The 17991-nt window shown below is 38.7% G+C and overlaps 1 protein-coding gene across 1 annotated transcript; it reads left to right on the top strand.

Moving 5' to 3' along the window:
* The first annotated feature begins 2361 nt into the window (after positions 1-2361).
* On the top strand, positions 2362-6698 carry LOC122530986 (GRB2-associated-binding protein 2). Its single transcript, XM_043658478.1, has 7 exons — positions 2362-3199; positions 3528-3656; positions 3731-3917; positions 3993-4274; positions 4338-5045; positions 5174-5313; positions 5398-6698. Exons 1-7 carry the CDS (start codon positions 3119-3121, stop codon positions 5641-5643), a joined length of 1773 nt encoding a protein of 590 aa, XP_043514413.1. The 5' UTR covers positions 2362-3118; the 3' UTR covers positions 5644-6698.
* Positions 6699-17991: the final 11293 nt, after the last annotated feature.

Raw genomic sequence — 17991 nt, 5'->3', positions numbered from 1 at the left:
CGTTTACACGAAATATTAGAGGAAGTTCCAGTCGATATTAGATTATTCGTATGCGGTTTATGCACGATGGAGCTCCGCCGCGTTTTAGCCGAGTGGCTAGGCAATTTTTAAATCGACACTTTGCAAATAAATGAATCGGTCGTGGAGGTTCTATTGCATGGCCTGCTCGTTCTCCGGATTTGAATCCATTAGATTTTCATTTGTGGCGACATTTAAAATCTATTGTATACGCAACATCGATCGAACATGCTGAAATACTACGGAATAGAATAGAGCAAGGCTTCCGACAAATTCGAGAAACACCAGGAACGATAGAGAGAGTAACCAGATGAATGACAAAAGACGCGTGACAAGGCGGTCATTTTCAGTATCTGTTGTAAAAGTAATTAAAACAGAGAATTCATTATATCTCATAAACGAAGACAGATAGGACAGATATATTTATATGACTTCTTTTCATTATTTTTAGGCGTACAATCAGTTCCCGAAGTGGGTGCCACAAGTTACGAAACATCCTGTATAATTATTTGAACACTGGACAAATTGTACCTGTACGCTCTCAGACACCTTTCTCGCCATCATTTTCACGCTTCGGTCTTTGAATCCTCTTCGCGGTCTGTGGATTCTCGTTTCGTGCGCTTGCCTCTTATTTATGTGTAACGTGTTCGTTCGTTTCGTTCGTTGTTCGTGTAAAACGCGAACGTAACGTTTAAATGTACATTTCTCGCAAACACGAGGTTGCGTTGACGAGGATTCGTCGAACGTGTCTAAAAAGTGAGCGACGAAGGCAGCTTGCTTCACAGATCGAAGCTTTTTTCGCACGATTTCGCGAGGATTCGCGGATTCCCTTCTTCGGTTCCGACCGAAGTCTGAAGTGATTGTTGCTCGTCGGTTCTTCCGTCTTATCTGTCATTTTCAGCGACGAATCCTTGTCGAACGATATCGTTGAACGGATAACAAAAGGAGGAAGTTCAGAGTCCCCCATTCAGATCTATATGTACTAACGATAAGTTTATACGATATATTTATATTATTGCATATATATAAATATATATATATATATATATATATATATATATATATATATTCTATATACATATTGTACACACATACACAGACACACGCGATACGCGCGCGTGTAACGATATTATTACCGTGATGATCGCGGAGGAATCGCCTCTCTGTTGACAAAAGAAAGCTCAATGTATAGAGGTACATATGTATAGAGTATCGTAACGAATAGGGAATCTGTGAAAAGAAGTTTTCTAAGTGTTAAAGGGGGAGAAAAGAGGAAGAAGAGAAAAAAAAAAAAAGGAGAGAGAAAACGTTCAAAATTCTTAAAAAAGACTCTGGAAGCGTCGCGTTCTGCGGCGAGATCGAATGGATGGAAACGTCGAAACGTCATTTCGCTAATCGGAGCAATATTCGTCCAGTGGAATATAGATTTAACGAAACCGTAACTCCAAACAAGACAAAGATCCACCTGTTAACACGAGTCTCCGTTTTATACCGTACTTACATACATACATGTCAAATAAATGTACTTGTCACTGTAAAATGTATCGAGCGACTCCTTTTGTACTGTATATCGGCGTGATAACTTTGATAGAGGAGCATTCCATGTGTAAACGTGTTTGTTATATTTACGTAGAGACAGATCTTCGTTTAAACTTCGTTTTCAACTTTATACGGAAACAAAAACCCCCCCTCCCCCCCCCCCCGCCCCGCCCCCCAAACCGCCCCTTGTACATGTTTCGTTTCAACAGCTGGTTTGCGACACCGATGTTACCATCGCGACGGAATTGTATAGAAAAAATAAAATATTTAATAAACGATTTATGGATTATTCGACACTTGTTTGTGTTTGTGAGGACGGCGAGAGCACGGAACCCCCCCCCCCCCCCCCCCACCGAAAGAGTATCGCTAATCAGAAAACGATGGCTGGGACTTAAATATCGATCGGCGTGTCTGCCGCGTTGACCATTGAATTGCAAATTAGCCACGAGCGATATGCTCTCAGCTTTTTGCCTTGTTGTTCGTTTATCTGTATAAGTAGCTGTTAGTCATCGTAATTGCCAATAATTGGAATTATTGTGTGTCGTGTGTTGTTAGTTTGCAATTAAATGCGACAAGACGCATTAACGAACGAGCGTTTGTTGACGCGAGATACGTCGGCATTTATTTAACCGCGAGAATTCACGCGACCCCGTGAGGCACGAAGCGGCAAATCGATCGAAATTTCTAGAATGCAGAACGATCCCGCTGCGCAACCTGAATGAATGTACGTGCGTAGTACATGTCGCGAATATGGCAATTTATTAGAAAGAGATTTATTAGTTTAGATCGTTCTACGCGTAGATTTATTTAATTATTTACACAGTACATGCATACAGAGTTTTGATCTTGATTTGCGACCAAGGATATTTATATTCGCCGCCTTTTCTCGACGTCGAATTCTTTTGAAAACTTGCTCGGCAATCGCACGATTTCTTTGTCCGTTCAGTTGAATTAGCGTCAGAACTTTCAACTGAAGGCGCACCACTGCGCCATTCATTCAGGTCACGGGACGACGATGCGTCATGTAGCTCCGTGTTAATCTGATGAATCCAAACAAATTTTCATAACACGGGCAACAACTTGATTCCCAGAGTGATTCAGAATACGATATAGACCGGGGCCGTCTGATTTGGCCGTTGGTAGATGTACATGGTACACAGATATAGGCCGAAGAAAAGCGTGTGTCATCTATGATGGTTGACATGGCTTGGCATGCGTGGCCAAGATGGTGGTGGTAATGGAGGCACCACAACGATAGTCGGACCTCTCTGCGTATCATCGTCTCTCTACGATGGTGTTTCCTCTTTAATTCTTCTGCAGCTCCTCGGAGGATGATGTTTTCTCGGTCGGCGATGCGCGTTTGTGGTGGAATATTGTTGATGTGTTAGTTGTGCATCGTCGAGGAAAGATCGCTGGACGGTCGGTGCATCTGTGAGATCGCTGCTACGCCGTCCGAAAATAGATAAATGAACGACAAGCGTGCCATCCTTGTTGTCGGTGGTTCCATGTACTCTGAAACAATGTACGATTATTAAAAGTTCATAGTCGACGTCGAATAGGAATGGAGGTACTCAAAACCAGTCAGGAGATCGTGCACGAAGGGTGGCTGATTAAATCGCCACCTACCAAACTTTGGCGAGCGGTTGGTATTTCATAGAACAATGGCAAATTCTAAATTTTCACGGTATCGTCGATTTTCTCGGCTGTTTACGTTCGATAAATATCCGTGAAATTGCTACGCTTGTGTGTTCATTTGACAAGCCCTTACGGATTCTAACCTCACACGTTGGAAAATGTTTCATAAGTGTGGAATGTTGTGGTATTTTTATCCAAGAATGCCAATTAGCTTTTCATTTGTACAACACGGTATAGACAATGTTGTGTGATATACGTGACGATTAAATTTAAATGACAATGTATGAAATGTATCTATGTAATTTACATGATATTTATTTCCCATTTATTTTCAGAGATGGAGGAAGAGGTGGTTTGCTCTTCGGCACAGTGGAGAATTACCTGGACAATATTTTTTAGAGTATTATACAGATAGACGTTGTAGAAAATTAAAAGGTCGTATAGATCTTGATCAATGCGAGCAGGTAGCTGTTTATTTTAGAATTTACTTGATTTCACAAATGAGGTTGCTTACTACATAATGTATGTTTGTAAACAGGTTGATGCAGGCCTAAGGTTCGAAAACCGAAAACAAAAGTATCAGTATATGTTCGATGTTAAAACACCGAAAAGGACGTACTATTTAGTGGCAGAAAGTGAAGCTGATATGAATAAGTGGGTAGACGCTGTATGTCAAGTTTGTGGTTTAAAAGCATACACTCAAGATGAGGAACAGCAATGTCAAAGTACATGTTACTGCCATTTAAAACATCTGAAACTTAATATAGGTTTTGGACAATATTATATATGTTTTCTTATAGTGTTCCAGTTTGAATCGCAAGAATCCCCACCAATTTCTCCCACTAGTACTATTTCTGGTCCATACATTCCTATTAGCGAATGTATTTCTGGTCGACGGTTAAATGATACTAGTTCTCTCAATTCGGCTTTGGGACAAGGACTTGAACATTACGATGCCCCAAGACGATTGGCCCCTTCTCCTCCCAGATCTCCTACAACAACTGACGCAGAAAGTGTCTTCACCGACGATGAATGGACTGCTCCAGTGCCTAGTGTCAATTGGGAAACTTTTCCTTCTTCGGGTAAATATGATTAATGTGTACTTTTGACCAAACTAAATACATGATGTTAAATTTTTGTAATAGGTGAATCTAAACAACCGCACAGCTCGAGTGACGCCGAAATTGGTTCTTGGAGTGTACGGAAGCGGTTTGGAAAGTTAAGAATCGTCGACTCCACTGTACTGCCTTCTGTAGAGAAGTTGCCAGCACCACCGAGGCCGCCGAAACCTCCTCACATGTTACCTGAAAATCCTGGTCATAACTATTTAAATTTAGATGGTGCTACCGAAAGCTCAAAACCTACAACTCCAGCGACTCCTGCGCCATCGACCCCTGCCACAGCGATTGTAACAGACGAATCATACGATTTTCCAAGATCTCACCAACCCGGAGCACCCGAACCAAGCACAATAGACAAACATTTTTATTCTAATGCTGCTCCGAGCAATGTCGAAGAGACGCGCGTATTCCGCTACGACTTTCAAGAAGAGGAACCGTCGAGTCCACGCTCTGAAAGTTCTGCAACTGCTATGTATTCAAATTTGCCAAGTCCGCTTATTCGAGATAATTCAACTTCACTACCAACAACAATGGCACCGCCACCGCCGGTTGTTTATCGGGAATTAAAACCAGGAAGGAAAACTAGCGATTCCATTTCAGTAATTAGTAATGAAGCTTCTCCAGGACCGACGGTGTCAGGTTTGGAAATGAGTTCTGCCGAACATTCTCCTGCCGAGCCACCAAGTATTAATAGGAAACTCAAACCTCCGTTGAATAAATCTCCTGTGGAAGGTATGAGATCTTCCTTCTATAATTTTCTCTAATAATCTCTAATAATTTTATATTACAGATTAGTGGAGAAGGTATTTAGATCTTCCTTCTCCACTAATCTGTAATATAAAATTATTCGTATGTTTTAGGACCTTTACAACTAGCTTCTCCGCCTGGAAGAGGAAGAATTAGAGCGGCTCCAAGTCCTACACCTCCAATTCACGTTCATTCGAATCGACATCAATCGACATCGGATGAAGATAACAATACCTTCGATGATAAAGAAGAGGTACATAAGAATATATTGCACGTTGTATCTGTTCAATGTCATTTCATAAACACAATTGTATTTTAATATAAATTTTTGTTCCAGATATACTACTACGAAGAGCAAAATACATTCATTCCTGCTTCAAATCGTCGTCTCGTTGTTCTACAGTATTTAGATCTCGATCTGGAAGTGACAGAAAATTTCACTTCTTCGAGTTTACCACCAACTCAATCTCCTCCAAACACAACGGTGTATAAAACTGTGGATTTCTTGAAAACCGAGGCCTTTAATCGTACTCGTCAACGAGTCGAAGAAGAAAGGAAACAATGTACGGATGAACTGACATAGCTTTGAATTTTGTATTTCAAACTTTTCAGCAACAGAAGAGGAAAAAGCCCGTTTTTTTTTTTTTTTTAGGTAGCGTATAATATTGTTATTATTTAGTAGCACTTCGCGATATTACAAAGCTGCAATTCCTACGCAGTCTTTGGCGTTTTTTTAAGTGCTTTTTAAATTTTTATGTTTGTTATTGAATCGAAGATTATTCGAAATCTTCGTTCTCGATGATGTATCATAGCTGGAAATCGAAGAGAGCAATATTCAATGAACCAAAAATGTAATATTATAGTTAAGGGAAAACAATAAGATGAAGAGCAGTTTTGCAGAAATCGTTATATCAGAATTTGTTAAAAAATTTTTAATTAGGAAAATAAGTATTATTATATTTAGGTGCGAACCGTTTTTACATAGATTTTACGTATGTCTGTAACAAGAAAAAGGCGTTTTAATCATAGATGCAACGAATTATAATGGTGTATTGCTAGAAATTTTAGATATCCTAATTTTGAACGTTGAACAAATAGTATGTAATATATTTTCAAAGTGCCTCAATTTATTGTTTTTTTACTAAGATAACGAATTGTTTGTTATTGCATGGAAAGTGAAATATCACATTTATGGTTACAGATATGACGTGGATGTATAAAAATTGTTCCACAACTATTTACTAGCAAATGATGTTTTGAAAATTTACGATCTTTCTGACGGTTTTAGATGCTTCCTTTTTAAGTATAATTTTTAGTGTAATTATAACAGTGTACTCACTGTACCTGCTGATACAAATTTATAACGTGTGGTATAAGAGAAATTCTGGCCATAAAATTACAATGCAAAAAAGACACATATTTTTTAACATCTATTAAAGCACAAATTATATGTTACAATTACATGTGTATACGTATACATATATGCATTAAAAGTACGTGAAAGTATATTTTATGTATAAAAAATACATATATGTTTTACTTTTATAATAACTCATTTGTTTATTGTAATTTTTGTACCAATGACATTCTTGTATTATCGAAAAGTTGTCAGTATGATTAAAAAGAGAAGTTTACTGAGAATTCAACTGTCTGTAGTGAACAAAGAAAGAAATTCATAGAATATATTTAGAATGTAATTTTAAGTATGTGTAAAGTACACTTGATTCCGGAGCAAAGTATGATGAAAGTTCTCACCAAATTTGAAGATTAAGTTTTTACTATGCGTTAATATATGTTATTTATACTCGCATGAGTGTGCCATTCGTATCTCATTGGGAAGGAAACGTCCATTTCCATTATTGCTAAATGAGAAGCTAATTAACTTTTACGATTACATAAAAGTAAGTTTTTCTATAAATCATCAAGTACAACAACTATTTCACGATACGGTTTAACTTAAACAAATTAAACATTTGTGATCAAAAAGAAGAATGCTAAATAAGAAGATCTTTGAGTGAAGGAAGTGTTTGCCGTGTGTACTTACTATAACAATTGGCAATTATTAATGCTTCAATCACAATACTCTTTTGAAACACAAGCTGAATAATAATATTTATTAATATAAAAGCAGAGTAGACAATTTTTCATATGCCGCCTACGTTTCTTTATTGTCAGTCGATAAAGTACACTGCCGTATCGACCGGACGCCGTCGAAAGTGATGAGAACGTTCACGCATATGCTGCCAGGTTATTGGCCTGGCCGGTGGTTGGTGGGACTGATGGAAAACGGAGCCTCATTCGCTCGTTAACCGTCGAGCGTGCGTTAGTTTTGTTTGTTTTCCGAGATCGTCTTGCAAACGCGTTGTTTTCTTTTACCGTGAAAAGGAAACTGCATCGCGCGGTATATCAAAAATTTTTCGCGTCGCAAAACGAACGATATTCGCCTTTGGTGTTTACTTCTTCTTTGTGTCGAATTTGTGAGGCATTGAATTCTTTGTGTTTTTATCCTTCCGACTGTTTCACCAAAAAAAAAAAAAAAAAAAAAGTGTACTCGCCAACTTTTGTGTGCGACCTGTTTTACTTACTGGAATCAAGGCGAACAGTCGACGAACTGGAAGGCGCTGAAAACGATCCCCGCAATATTTCGAGTTTCATTTTCAAGGTATGGGCTCATTGTTCTTGTAAATACAGCGACGCACGTACATACATATATCGTAATTCGGGTTCCACGTGATGATCGATCCGTCGCCACTTGTTGGTCACGAAAATGTCTATCGATTGACATTGATAGGATTTTAACATTGACGCGATCGCACGTTTCTTTTCTTTTTTTTTTTTTTCATCTTAATCTTACGTGGTAGTAAACTATGACTCTCGTTGAAAGTAAAAACATATATCCGTTTTTACGCAAGAGGCAATTTCTTGAAAATATGCACATAGCCAAAGCAAACGAACTTTATTTGATCAAATAAAGAGAAAAAGATTGGAAATATCTCCTCGAGTGATTGTTGAGCGAAAATCTCTTGATTTTCGAATCGAAGCAAACAAGACGAATTCAAAGTCGATTCAAAGACGACTGGTATATATACGTAGTATGATGGTGCCTGTAGGTTTCTCGGCCACTTGTGGATTTTCTAGCTAACCAGCTGAAACGATACAGTCGCTCGCGTTGCTCTTTCTGTGACCCTTCTCTTCCTTGCAGTATGACGTTCCTCGTGAATATCCGGGCGGGGATATTAACATTGTTGATACGTTATTCTCTGCACGTATACAATATCATCGTCTTAAAGCTCGAAAAGAAAAAAAAGAAAACAACGTTGTAAGAATTACGGTGTTACTCCGTTTGTTTGGATTAAATTTTAACACGTGTTGGCTATCTCGCGAAGTCTTTACGTTTCGTCTGTGAGACGAAATATTTAATTTCTACAATGCTATATATATAAAACAATAAAGCGCGACAAAAATATTTCTGATTATTTTGTCAGTGATATTCATCTCATTTGAATTATTCTGAAATATTTACCAGGTCGATTAGCGACCACCGCGAGCAGTCGTAAATCCGATTAGATTTACACGATGGAAAAATCACTCGTATGAGTGAATTCAATCGTACAAACTACGCGATAAAAACTCGCGTAAACGGACCGTAGGTTGAGATGTTCGCCATTTAATACAAACCTCCTTTGACACACTGTCAACGAACATTTTTTCCACCCGTGCAATTAGTTTCTTAAGAGTGAATTTCAGCAGAGTTTCGTCAGGCAAACAATGTTTATGGTTTCCCTCGTGCATGCAACGCCAGCTCGTTATGCATCCACATTGTTGTTGCGTTATCGGCGGTTATTGCGAAGCGCATATGGTGTAAGTGAGAAATTCTCATGCACGGTAACGATCATTATCGTTAACGTTCCTCGGCCGAGCGTAATGCAACGCGTTCCTCTGCATTCTTTCCTTCGACTTTCGTAACATGTATTCACCCATTCAGTGAAAGAAGATCGAAGCTCGGGCGTAGCTTTCAATGAAATTTCTCGTCTCTTACGTTGTCGAGTGGCGCCAAACAGATTCGGTTATCTCAAAGGACCGAACGAAGATGAAAAGCACTTTGACCGGGATCGATCGAAATATCTAAACGGGCAGGCGTCTCTCGCCACTTTGAACTCGCACGATCTGGAGAACGAAAATTCATCGCAGCGTCCGATGAAGAAATCACTGAAAATAGATACACGCGCGGCGTCAACTACTGCCAACCGCTCGGATCCCATTAGCAGTTTGATAACTGTTACGTTTCGTAGCGAGAAGGGAGTAGCTTCGCTCGATATTGGATTTCCGCTCGTGGCGCCTCGTTATCCCGATAGCTGTTGCCTCGCTTTCGAGGATTTGCTTTTGTCAACCGTATGAAAAAAAAAAGAAAAAGAGATTCAGCGATTCCCTTCGCTATATTTTCCTTGGCCAGAAGAATAAATTATTGTGGCTTTCTTGCCGATGCGCCGTCGTAGCGGTCGCAGGAAAGATATTGGTAGCTCAGCGTAGTGATCTCACAAAGGGGCTCCAGTTTATTGAAAGTCTTGAATGAACCATTGACTGGTTCCCTCTCTTCCTTTTTCTTTGTGCTTCTTCGAAAGATAATCCTACGTTCGTGCGGTTGGGAAATGGCTCGCGACGAATCGACTCGGTACCTTCCGGCTAGTCCAGTTCTTCCTTTCCTCATTGACTCGTTTCAAGGGATCGGGAGCTTTCCCGCTGCATTCCGTTCTGCCGTGTTTTTTTAGGACCGGTTTGCTTGCGTCTCGCGTAGTTGCAGGTATCTACGTCTCGACTTGTACAAACCGTCACCCACGCTCAAAAAAAANATATACTGAAAACTAAGAAAATATTGCAATTTTGGGACAAAAGAATTCTCGACTTGCGTTAGAGGTTAACCACTTGCGCTGATCAACTGATTGCGGACCATAACGAGTGACCGAATCGTACACAATAATTTGTCGCTTTCTTTGTCTTTTGAACTCGTCGGTATGATACCATTGGATAGAAATATATTGAGAAGTAATAAATTTATTATTTGTTTTACCATTCTTTACACAATTGCATTAGTTTATATTAAACTAAACAAAATTATATTAGCTTATATTAACTTTTAACCACTTGCACTGGCAACTGATTGCGGACCATAACGAGTGACCAAACCGTACACAATAATTCGTCGCTTTCTTTGTCTTTTGAACTCGTCGGTATGATACCACTGGATAGAAATTATTAACAAGTGATAAACTTATCATTTGTTTTGCCTGGGTTATATACTTAAAACTGAAAAAATATTGCAATTTTGGGCCAAATATTCTCGACGTGCGTGGCACGTTATTCCAGCGCAAGTGGTTAAACGTGCGTAAACAAAAGAATTTGTGAGAGCGTGAGATTTTGACAAAAGGTGTTGAATTTTAAGATTCTGCTTTCCTATGAAAAAAAGAGGATACGTGACTCATCCGTAATAGTCTCTGCATACCTTACGGAGGTATTCATTCGGATATTCAGAACGTGCATCTGCTGTAACCAGAGCCTAACGCTACTAAGTCGTAGCTATTAAAAAAGAACAGGGACGCAAGGTTGCAAGCACGTAACGTACTCGTGACAAATAGTAACAATTAACCGGGGCAATTAAGCGTCGTTGTGTGTCCGTCGTTGGATCATATGTCGCGATCATACGGTAATTCACGGAGATCAACACGCGTTGATGGGATACTATGGCTGTGCGTTCGTTTCTCGTTCTCATTATGCAACGACTCGCGTCTTCCGCTCGGTACGACGCCTGTCGACCATAGCGCTATGTAGAAAGTACATAGTACAGAATCGTTCGTACAGAATTGTTTTGGATTTTTTTTTTTTTTTTTTCGTACAGCCACTCTTTAGCTTTTCGATAGTGAGAAATCGAACGGAGAGCATTGAAGGCTCTCCGGTGTTGTCGACGGTGAAAGAGAACTTCCGGAAGAGCATTATTCTTTTCAGTCACGAGCAGGGGAAAATTTACGCTGTTAGTATCGCGTGAAGTATTCGGGGTTGTTTCATCCACGCGAGTTCTACGCGTTTACAATGAAATGACTAGAAAACGAAAGCAGCGAAAAGTCTGTTGTAAATACAGTACAGTGACTTGCGAAAGTATTTGAACATTTTTCATGATATGTAGAATATTTCGTGTGCCATTAGGTGTATGTCGATGACAATGAAAGATCGTTGATAATTTAAACTGACGTAACTTCGTAAAAAGAAAGAAAACGATCCACTTGATCCGTTTGAAAATGTGTAAAGCCTTTCACTTTGACATTTGCGTGCACGTTTTTTTTCTTTTAAAGGTATAGTGATTTTACACCATCGTTTTTCTCGAGAATTGTCAAAGTTCAAACGTGTTTAAAAACGTTGAAAAACTTTTTTTGGTAACTAGATTCATTGTTTTGAAGATAGAAGTCTCCTCTTCACTTATACTGTGATTTTTTATTCAAACTTGATTTTTTTCTTCGTTTCATTAAACTTTGAACACTAGGATTAAATGATGAAATGTTTTTGATACACATCTGATGGAAGTGACGGAGATAAAGAAATCGTACAACGAATTTTAAGAGGAAAACTTCAATCTTCAAGATCGTGATGGTTTTACTTTTTTCCGGAAAGAACTTTTCCGCGCTTACGCGTTTGAGTTTTTACAATTCTCAAGGATTTACTCGATCAGCTTCGAAAAGGATAAACTCACGACTGCTTCACACTTTAATATGAGATCTACGTGATCTTTTTTTTTTTTTACGAAATTGTGTCAGATTAAATTATCGACAATTTTTCATTGTTATCGACGTGGTCTTCGTTGTTATCGACGTAGTCTTCGTTGTATAGATCTACTGAGACCCGATCGGAAAGATTGCGAACGAATTGAACGACGTCTTTCTATAGAAAAAAAAAAAAAAAAAAAATCAGGTTCTCGTCTTGTTCAACAATGAGTTGCGCAATTCCTCTGCTGGAACGCCATTAGCACCTTCTCCCTTTTTTCTCGTGTTTTTTTTTCACGGCGGTCGCGCGTCTAGCCCGACATTACGCATTACACGCCGCTCTGGGCTGCCGCAACAGGCAGGAAACAAGCCGGTTAAATCCTGCCTTCCATCGATCTCCGGTCACGCCATCGCGTGAAAAATATTCGAAAATTTTCCTTTCGTTTCGCCAGTCGCGCGTGAATTTTCGTTCGACGCTGGCTAGGTACATATAAGCAACGAGAAAACGAAGGAACTCGCGTATTTTTTTTCCAATTACCTCGGCGCAATAAGCGAAGGTTAAGTCAACGTGACTCAGTCACCCGACTAATTAGGAAGATGAAAATGACAAATGTAAGCCACCGCCAGAGACGGTGGTTTTTTTTAACCTCTCGCGCTGGAATGACGTGTCATGCACGTCGATGATATTTGGCCCAAAATTGCAATATTCTCTGACAATCAGTTTTAAGTGTATTGAAATATGACCCAGGCAAGGCAAATAATAAAATTTATTAACTTCTTGGTAATTTCCATCCAGTGATATACCGACGAATTCAGAAAGAAGACGAGTTATTGTACGACGGTCACTCGTTATGGTCCGCGAAACTCAGTTACTACCGTTAAGAGGTTAAATGGTCTCTGTTGATCTTGCATCTCTGTTGAACGTGCAGGAATCATGCACGGATTCACAAACGTGTTGATGGAACAAAACGCGACTCTTTCACACTCTTCCGGCAGGCGTGCCTTCCCGAACCTGATTGCATTATGCGCGCAGAGCACGCGTACGGGTTATTGCGTTGGACAGGAAACGGAGAGAAGAGGTTATGTCGGCTCGACCTGATTTAGGCGTGCCCTACAGGCGCACGCCTAACCTAACAGGAGGGAAAAGAGAGTGAAAGAGCCGCTTTGGAAATGTCAGGGACTGAGGCACGGAGAACGAACGGATAAGCCGACGACGACGACGAAAGCCATAACGAAATCACTGATTATCGGCCGTTCGTTTCCAGCTCCCAGAGAGCTTACTCATCTGGCGATTAGCCGCTCGTTTTGACCGCCCACTCGCTCGGCGTAGAATTCGTTCCTCGGCGAGGTTGGTTCTTGGAAATCGAGAAATTTATCGGTCGTAATGAAGGATGATGTCATCCAGAGAGTTAATCTAAACAATATTTTTTTGAACTATGTATACGCGGCTGTAGAGTGGCTCTCGCGCACGTGATCTTTTTGAAATGGCGCGCCATTTGTTTCTCGAAGGGTCGAGAACTGTATGCAATTATTGTTGTGATTTTTCAAACTTTTTTGTGAAACAAACCTTAACTTTAACTGCCACGCCAGATTCATTGACGATGCTCTCAGAGGGCTACAAGATATACACCTTAATACTGAATTTTTGTAATATAGTACATAATATTTCAATTGAAATTTTTAATTGTTGAATAGAGCATTTTTGATATTGGCTCTAATTGGCTAAGATGCTATGATAGAATCAGCTATGTTTTTGTATCTCTTTCATGGGAAGTTAACATAATAAGAGATAAAATAATACGAAATATGGTTCAGGTTAGGTTTAGGTTAGGTTATAGTATATATTATGTATTTCATATTATTTAGTTAGCTATGATATTTATTCGACGATATTCATTTTACTATATTTTTGAAAGGAGCACCACAAGAGAATTAACAAAATAATAAGAACTATGGTTCAGATCAGGTTTAGGTTAGTTTTTATTATATAATATATTATGTATTTCATAATATTATTTAGTTAGCTATGATGTTCATTTGACGATATCCATTTTATTTTATTTTCGAAAGGCGGGGCCACAAGAGAATTTTCATTATTCTGAGCATATAATGACAAAATAATAAGAAATATGGTTCAGGTTAGGTTATATTATTTATTATATATTTCATACTATTATTTAGTTAGCTGTGATCATTTGACAATATTCATTTTATTTTCGAAAGGGGGGCTTCAAGAACATATAATAACAAAATAATAAGTAATATATATATATATCATATATTTCATAATATTGTCTAGTTAGCTGTGATCAAAATTTTTCATATTCATTTTATGAAACTGAGGCATTCTGGTCACTGATCAACCATCATGGGCCTCATCGAGGGTGTACATAGACATCCACGCTATGCGTCCAGAACCATAAAGTCGCTGTTAGCACGCACGCATCCGCATTGTTATTAACTGATTAAGAAACTTTTTTGCCATCATTTCAAAAAGTTTCTACTATCTACGCATCCCTGGTAAAGTTTTACCTCCCTGGCGAGTGGGATACAGTGCCAAGAAAAAAAAAAAAAAAAATTTTAACCTCGAAATTCGAGGTCAAGGTCAACTTTCGGGCAGGTTCATTACACGAAGGTATAGAATTCATCTACGATATAGGACAAACTTTTCTTTCCACTCTGTACGCTGGCAATGAGCGCCGACCACACATGTGGCACCGTTCGAGCACACTGATGAGCATCTAAACATGAAAAAACGGCTGATGAACGCGGTGGTTGGTTACGAAATGGCAGAAGAAGGCATCGAGACGCGGAAAATGCAGCGGCGTAGTAGCGTTTGCCTAGTAAGGAAGACTGGACGCGGGGCAACCGGTCGGTCGCCCCGTGGCTGCCAGCAAAATAGAGCGTGGAACGCGCTCGAGTTATCAGGTATGGTGGTCGAGCTGATTCGACCGATCGGTTAGAGTCCACGGAGAAGAAGAAGAAGGAAAGGCCCCTCCTCCCCTGTCCTGTATCCGCGCGCGTGCAACAACCGGTGCACGGGAACGTTCGTCTCCGCGCCGCGGCGAGTATTTTCTCCGATCGAAACTGGTTCGCGGGATAAGGTCTTTAACCTTCCATAGAGCCGTGGCGTTCGTAGCGAGAATCGGTCTAGGAGAGAAGGTAAAAAGAAGATGGTAACGAAGGCTCGGTAACGAAGCGGTTCGCGGTGAAAAGCCACGCGCTTTTGCCAGCTTCTTCTTCTTCTTCTTTTTCTTCTTCTCGGCTCCTCTCGTCCTCTCGTCGCCTTCATCGCTTTTACGGCCGTTCGTGAAACAACGTAACGACGTTCGCACGCTGCCGTGTTGTTCAACGATTCTGAATGCAGTTCTGAATCTCATTTACACCGACGGGGGTGCCAATTCGGCAGTTCCGATGACGCAATCTGACTGGCTCTCTCCGTCTCTTCTTACGGTGTTCACCTTCTTGCAAATCGAATTTTTCACCCTCTCAAATTCACCCTTTCATTCAAGTTTCCTTACCGATTTGTAGTTTCTCAATAGAAATAATAAAAATAGAAACTGTAATTATGGAAAGTGAATATTGTCATTGTAATAAAAATAATGTGCGACGTAAGGCTATTAACTTCGAATTAACCCTTTCACAGATCAAATTCACCCTTTTGCAAATCAAGTTTCCCTACAAATTTGTAATGAGTATCAATTCCTTGATAAAAGTAGAAATTGCAATTATAATAAGTCAATATTGTCGTTGTGATAAAAATGAAATCCGACGTGAAGTTATTGAATCCAAATTAATCCTTTCGCAGATCGGAGTCCAGATTAACCCTTTTGCAAAACAAACTTTCCCATAAATTTATAATCCCTTGATAAAAATAAAAATTGTAACCACAGGAAATAAAAAATTCATTGTCAGTGAAATAGAAATAAAATCCGACGTTACAATGTTATTACACCGAAATAGAAGTAATATTACAAAAGAAAAAAAAAAAAAAGTGACAAAATGTCTTCTGTGTCGCAAAGTGAAAAATTTGATCCGTGAAAGGGTGAATCTGGTCGCTAAGGATCAACTTCGAGTGCAAAACTTGAACTTTCTCGTTTTTCAAAATAAATAAATGTCCAAAATTTACGCGTTGTAAATTCCTCGGAGAGGAATTCGTGGAACCGAAGTTACGCTAGATCCTGCAATTAGCTCTAGGAAAACAGAGATTCGGCCGCGAGTCGAGCGAATTATGCTTGTTCGTGAAGGATACTATGCGACAGTTGCGCGAATCTGAGTGGCGTCCAGCTTCCTCCTCTCTCGTCGCCTCGACTTTTCAGCAGCGAGGAAACGAGCTCGTTTCACGGCCAACTGACACGTCTCAGCGCGGCGTGGACAATTTGATCACGAACTCGCGATGAAACTTTCCTCGTGCGCATCGTTACACATACAGGGTGTCCCTGCGTCGCTAGTACAAGCGAAAGGCAGGTGATTCTACATGGAAAAACAAGTCGAAAATGAGGAATAAAATTTTTTCGTCTGAGGCTTTGTTCTCGAGTAAATCGGTTTTGAATATTATATTGTATTAATTATATAATTGTAATTATAATTATTATATTATACTGTATATAATATACCTATTATTGTAATATAATTTATATTATAATATAAAATATAATATAATTATAATTATTATATTATACTATATATAATATGACTATTATTATAATATAATTTATATTATAGTATAACATAATTACAATTATTATATTATATTAATATCTGTATCCATAGTATATTATATTATTATCTATATTATATTAGTTATTAATATCTATATATAAATTTATTAATTATTATTAATAATATATATTATTATTTGTCGATTAGTTATTACTATAATTATTATATTATACTATATATAATATAATTTATATTATAATATAAAATAATTGCAATATAATATTATTATAATGTATAATATAATTATAATTATTATATTATAATATAATATATATTATATAACACAATTACAATTATTATATTATATTAATATCTATATCTATAGTATATTACACTATCATCTATATTATATTAATTATTAATATCTATATATAAATTTATTAATTATTATTAATAATATATATATTATTAATTGTCGATTGGTTATTACTTAAAACGAGTTTAGAAATGATTTTCGACTTATCTTTTCATGTAAAATCACCTTCTCGTTTGTACTACCAATGAAGGGACATTCGTATATTTCGTTGTCAAATGCACACGTGCTCGGTGAACAATCGAGCATGATTCTCTCGAAAACGAGGCCTCAAATGAAAAAATTTTGTTTTTTGTTTGTCAACTTATTTTATTCACGTAGAATCATCTGCTCTTCGCTTGTACTACCATGTATATCGTAGTCGAGCCTCCAGTTTCGACGTTCCCAGGACAAAGTTCCTGTTTTCTCTCGTCCTACGTCTGTCTGGAAACGGTCGATCGAATCTTCGGCTTGACTGGCTTCGCCACTAGCGCCGTGTTCTATTAATACTCGTTCGACGATCGAGCAGCCGCGAGTTATTTTACTGGTTGTCGTGGTTGGCAGAGTTCGGGTAGTCTAGAAAGGTGTTGCCGAGCACCGGTGACAGAGCCTTAGAACGATCCTTGGATCTCGTGCTCCCGCCCTCGGAGAAAGTTTCGAAAACGGTGGACGACGCCGGAAATGATACGTAATCGCCGCGATTTCCTTTTTTCGGGCTCGTTGCAAGCTGCTCTGCGCGCTGTTTCAGAGAAAAATAAAATCCCTTTGGAACAACATTCCTCGGCAATGGGATGTCCTCGAGTGATTACAATTGGTGTCGTTGTTGCTCCAATTTTCATTCGTGTCCAGGTCAATCACGCATAAACTTGGCCTTTAATATCTTGGCCGAATTTTTAACTAAATAAAACATTCTTCTATTTCCATAGGATTTTTATTACAAGTATTTTCTACAAAAAATGGATCTTCTTCATATTTCTATGTATACACAGGGTGTTTCGTAACTAATGGGAAGCGTAGCTCACTTTGGGAGCTGATTGTACGCTTAAAAATAATGAAAAAACAGTCATATAAATATATGTCCTGTCTGTCTTCGTTTATGAGATATAATGAATTTTCTGTTTTAATTACTTTTACAAAAGATGCTCGAAATGACCACCTTGCATTTGAA

The sequence above is a fragment of the Frieseomelitta varia genome, unplaced genomic scaffold, assembly GCF_011392965.1.
Source record: "Frieseomelitta varia isolate USP_RPSP 00005682 unplaced genomic scaffold, Fvar_1.2 scaffold_370, whole genome shotgun sequence".
Lineage (NCBI taxonomy): Eukaryota > Metazoa > Arthropoda > Insecta > Hymenoptera > Apidae > Frieseomelitta > Frieseomelitta varia.
This window is presented reverse-complemented; position numbering and strand designations above follow the sequence as displayed.

Excerpts from the sequence above, each read along its gene's own strand:
- LOC122530986 (XM_043658478.1), top strand. The coding sequence starts at position 3,119 with ATGGAGGTACTCAAAACCAGTCAGGAGATCGTGCACGAAGGGTGGCTG. Across the intron at positions 4,275-4,337 it reads GGAAACTTTTCCTTCTTCGG|GTGAATCTAAACAACCGCAC; the intron begins GTAAATATGATT and ends TTTTTGTAATAG. Across the intron at positions 5,314-5,397 it reads CCTTCGATGATAAAGAAGAG|ATATACTACTACGAAGAGCA; the intron begins GTACATAAGAAT and ends TTTTTGTTCCAG.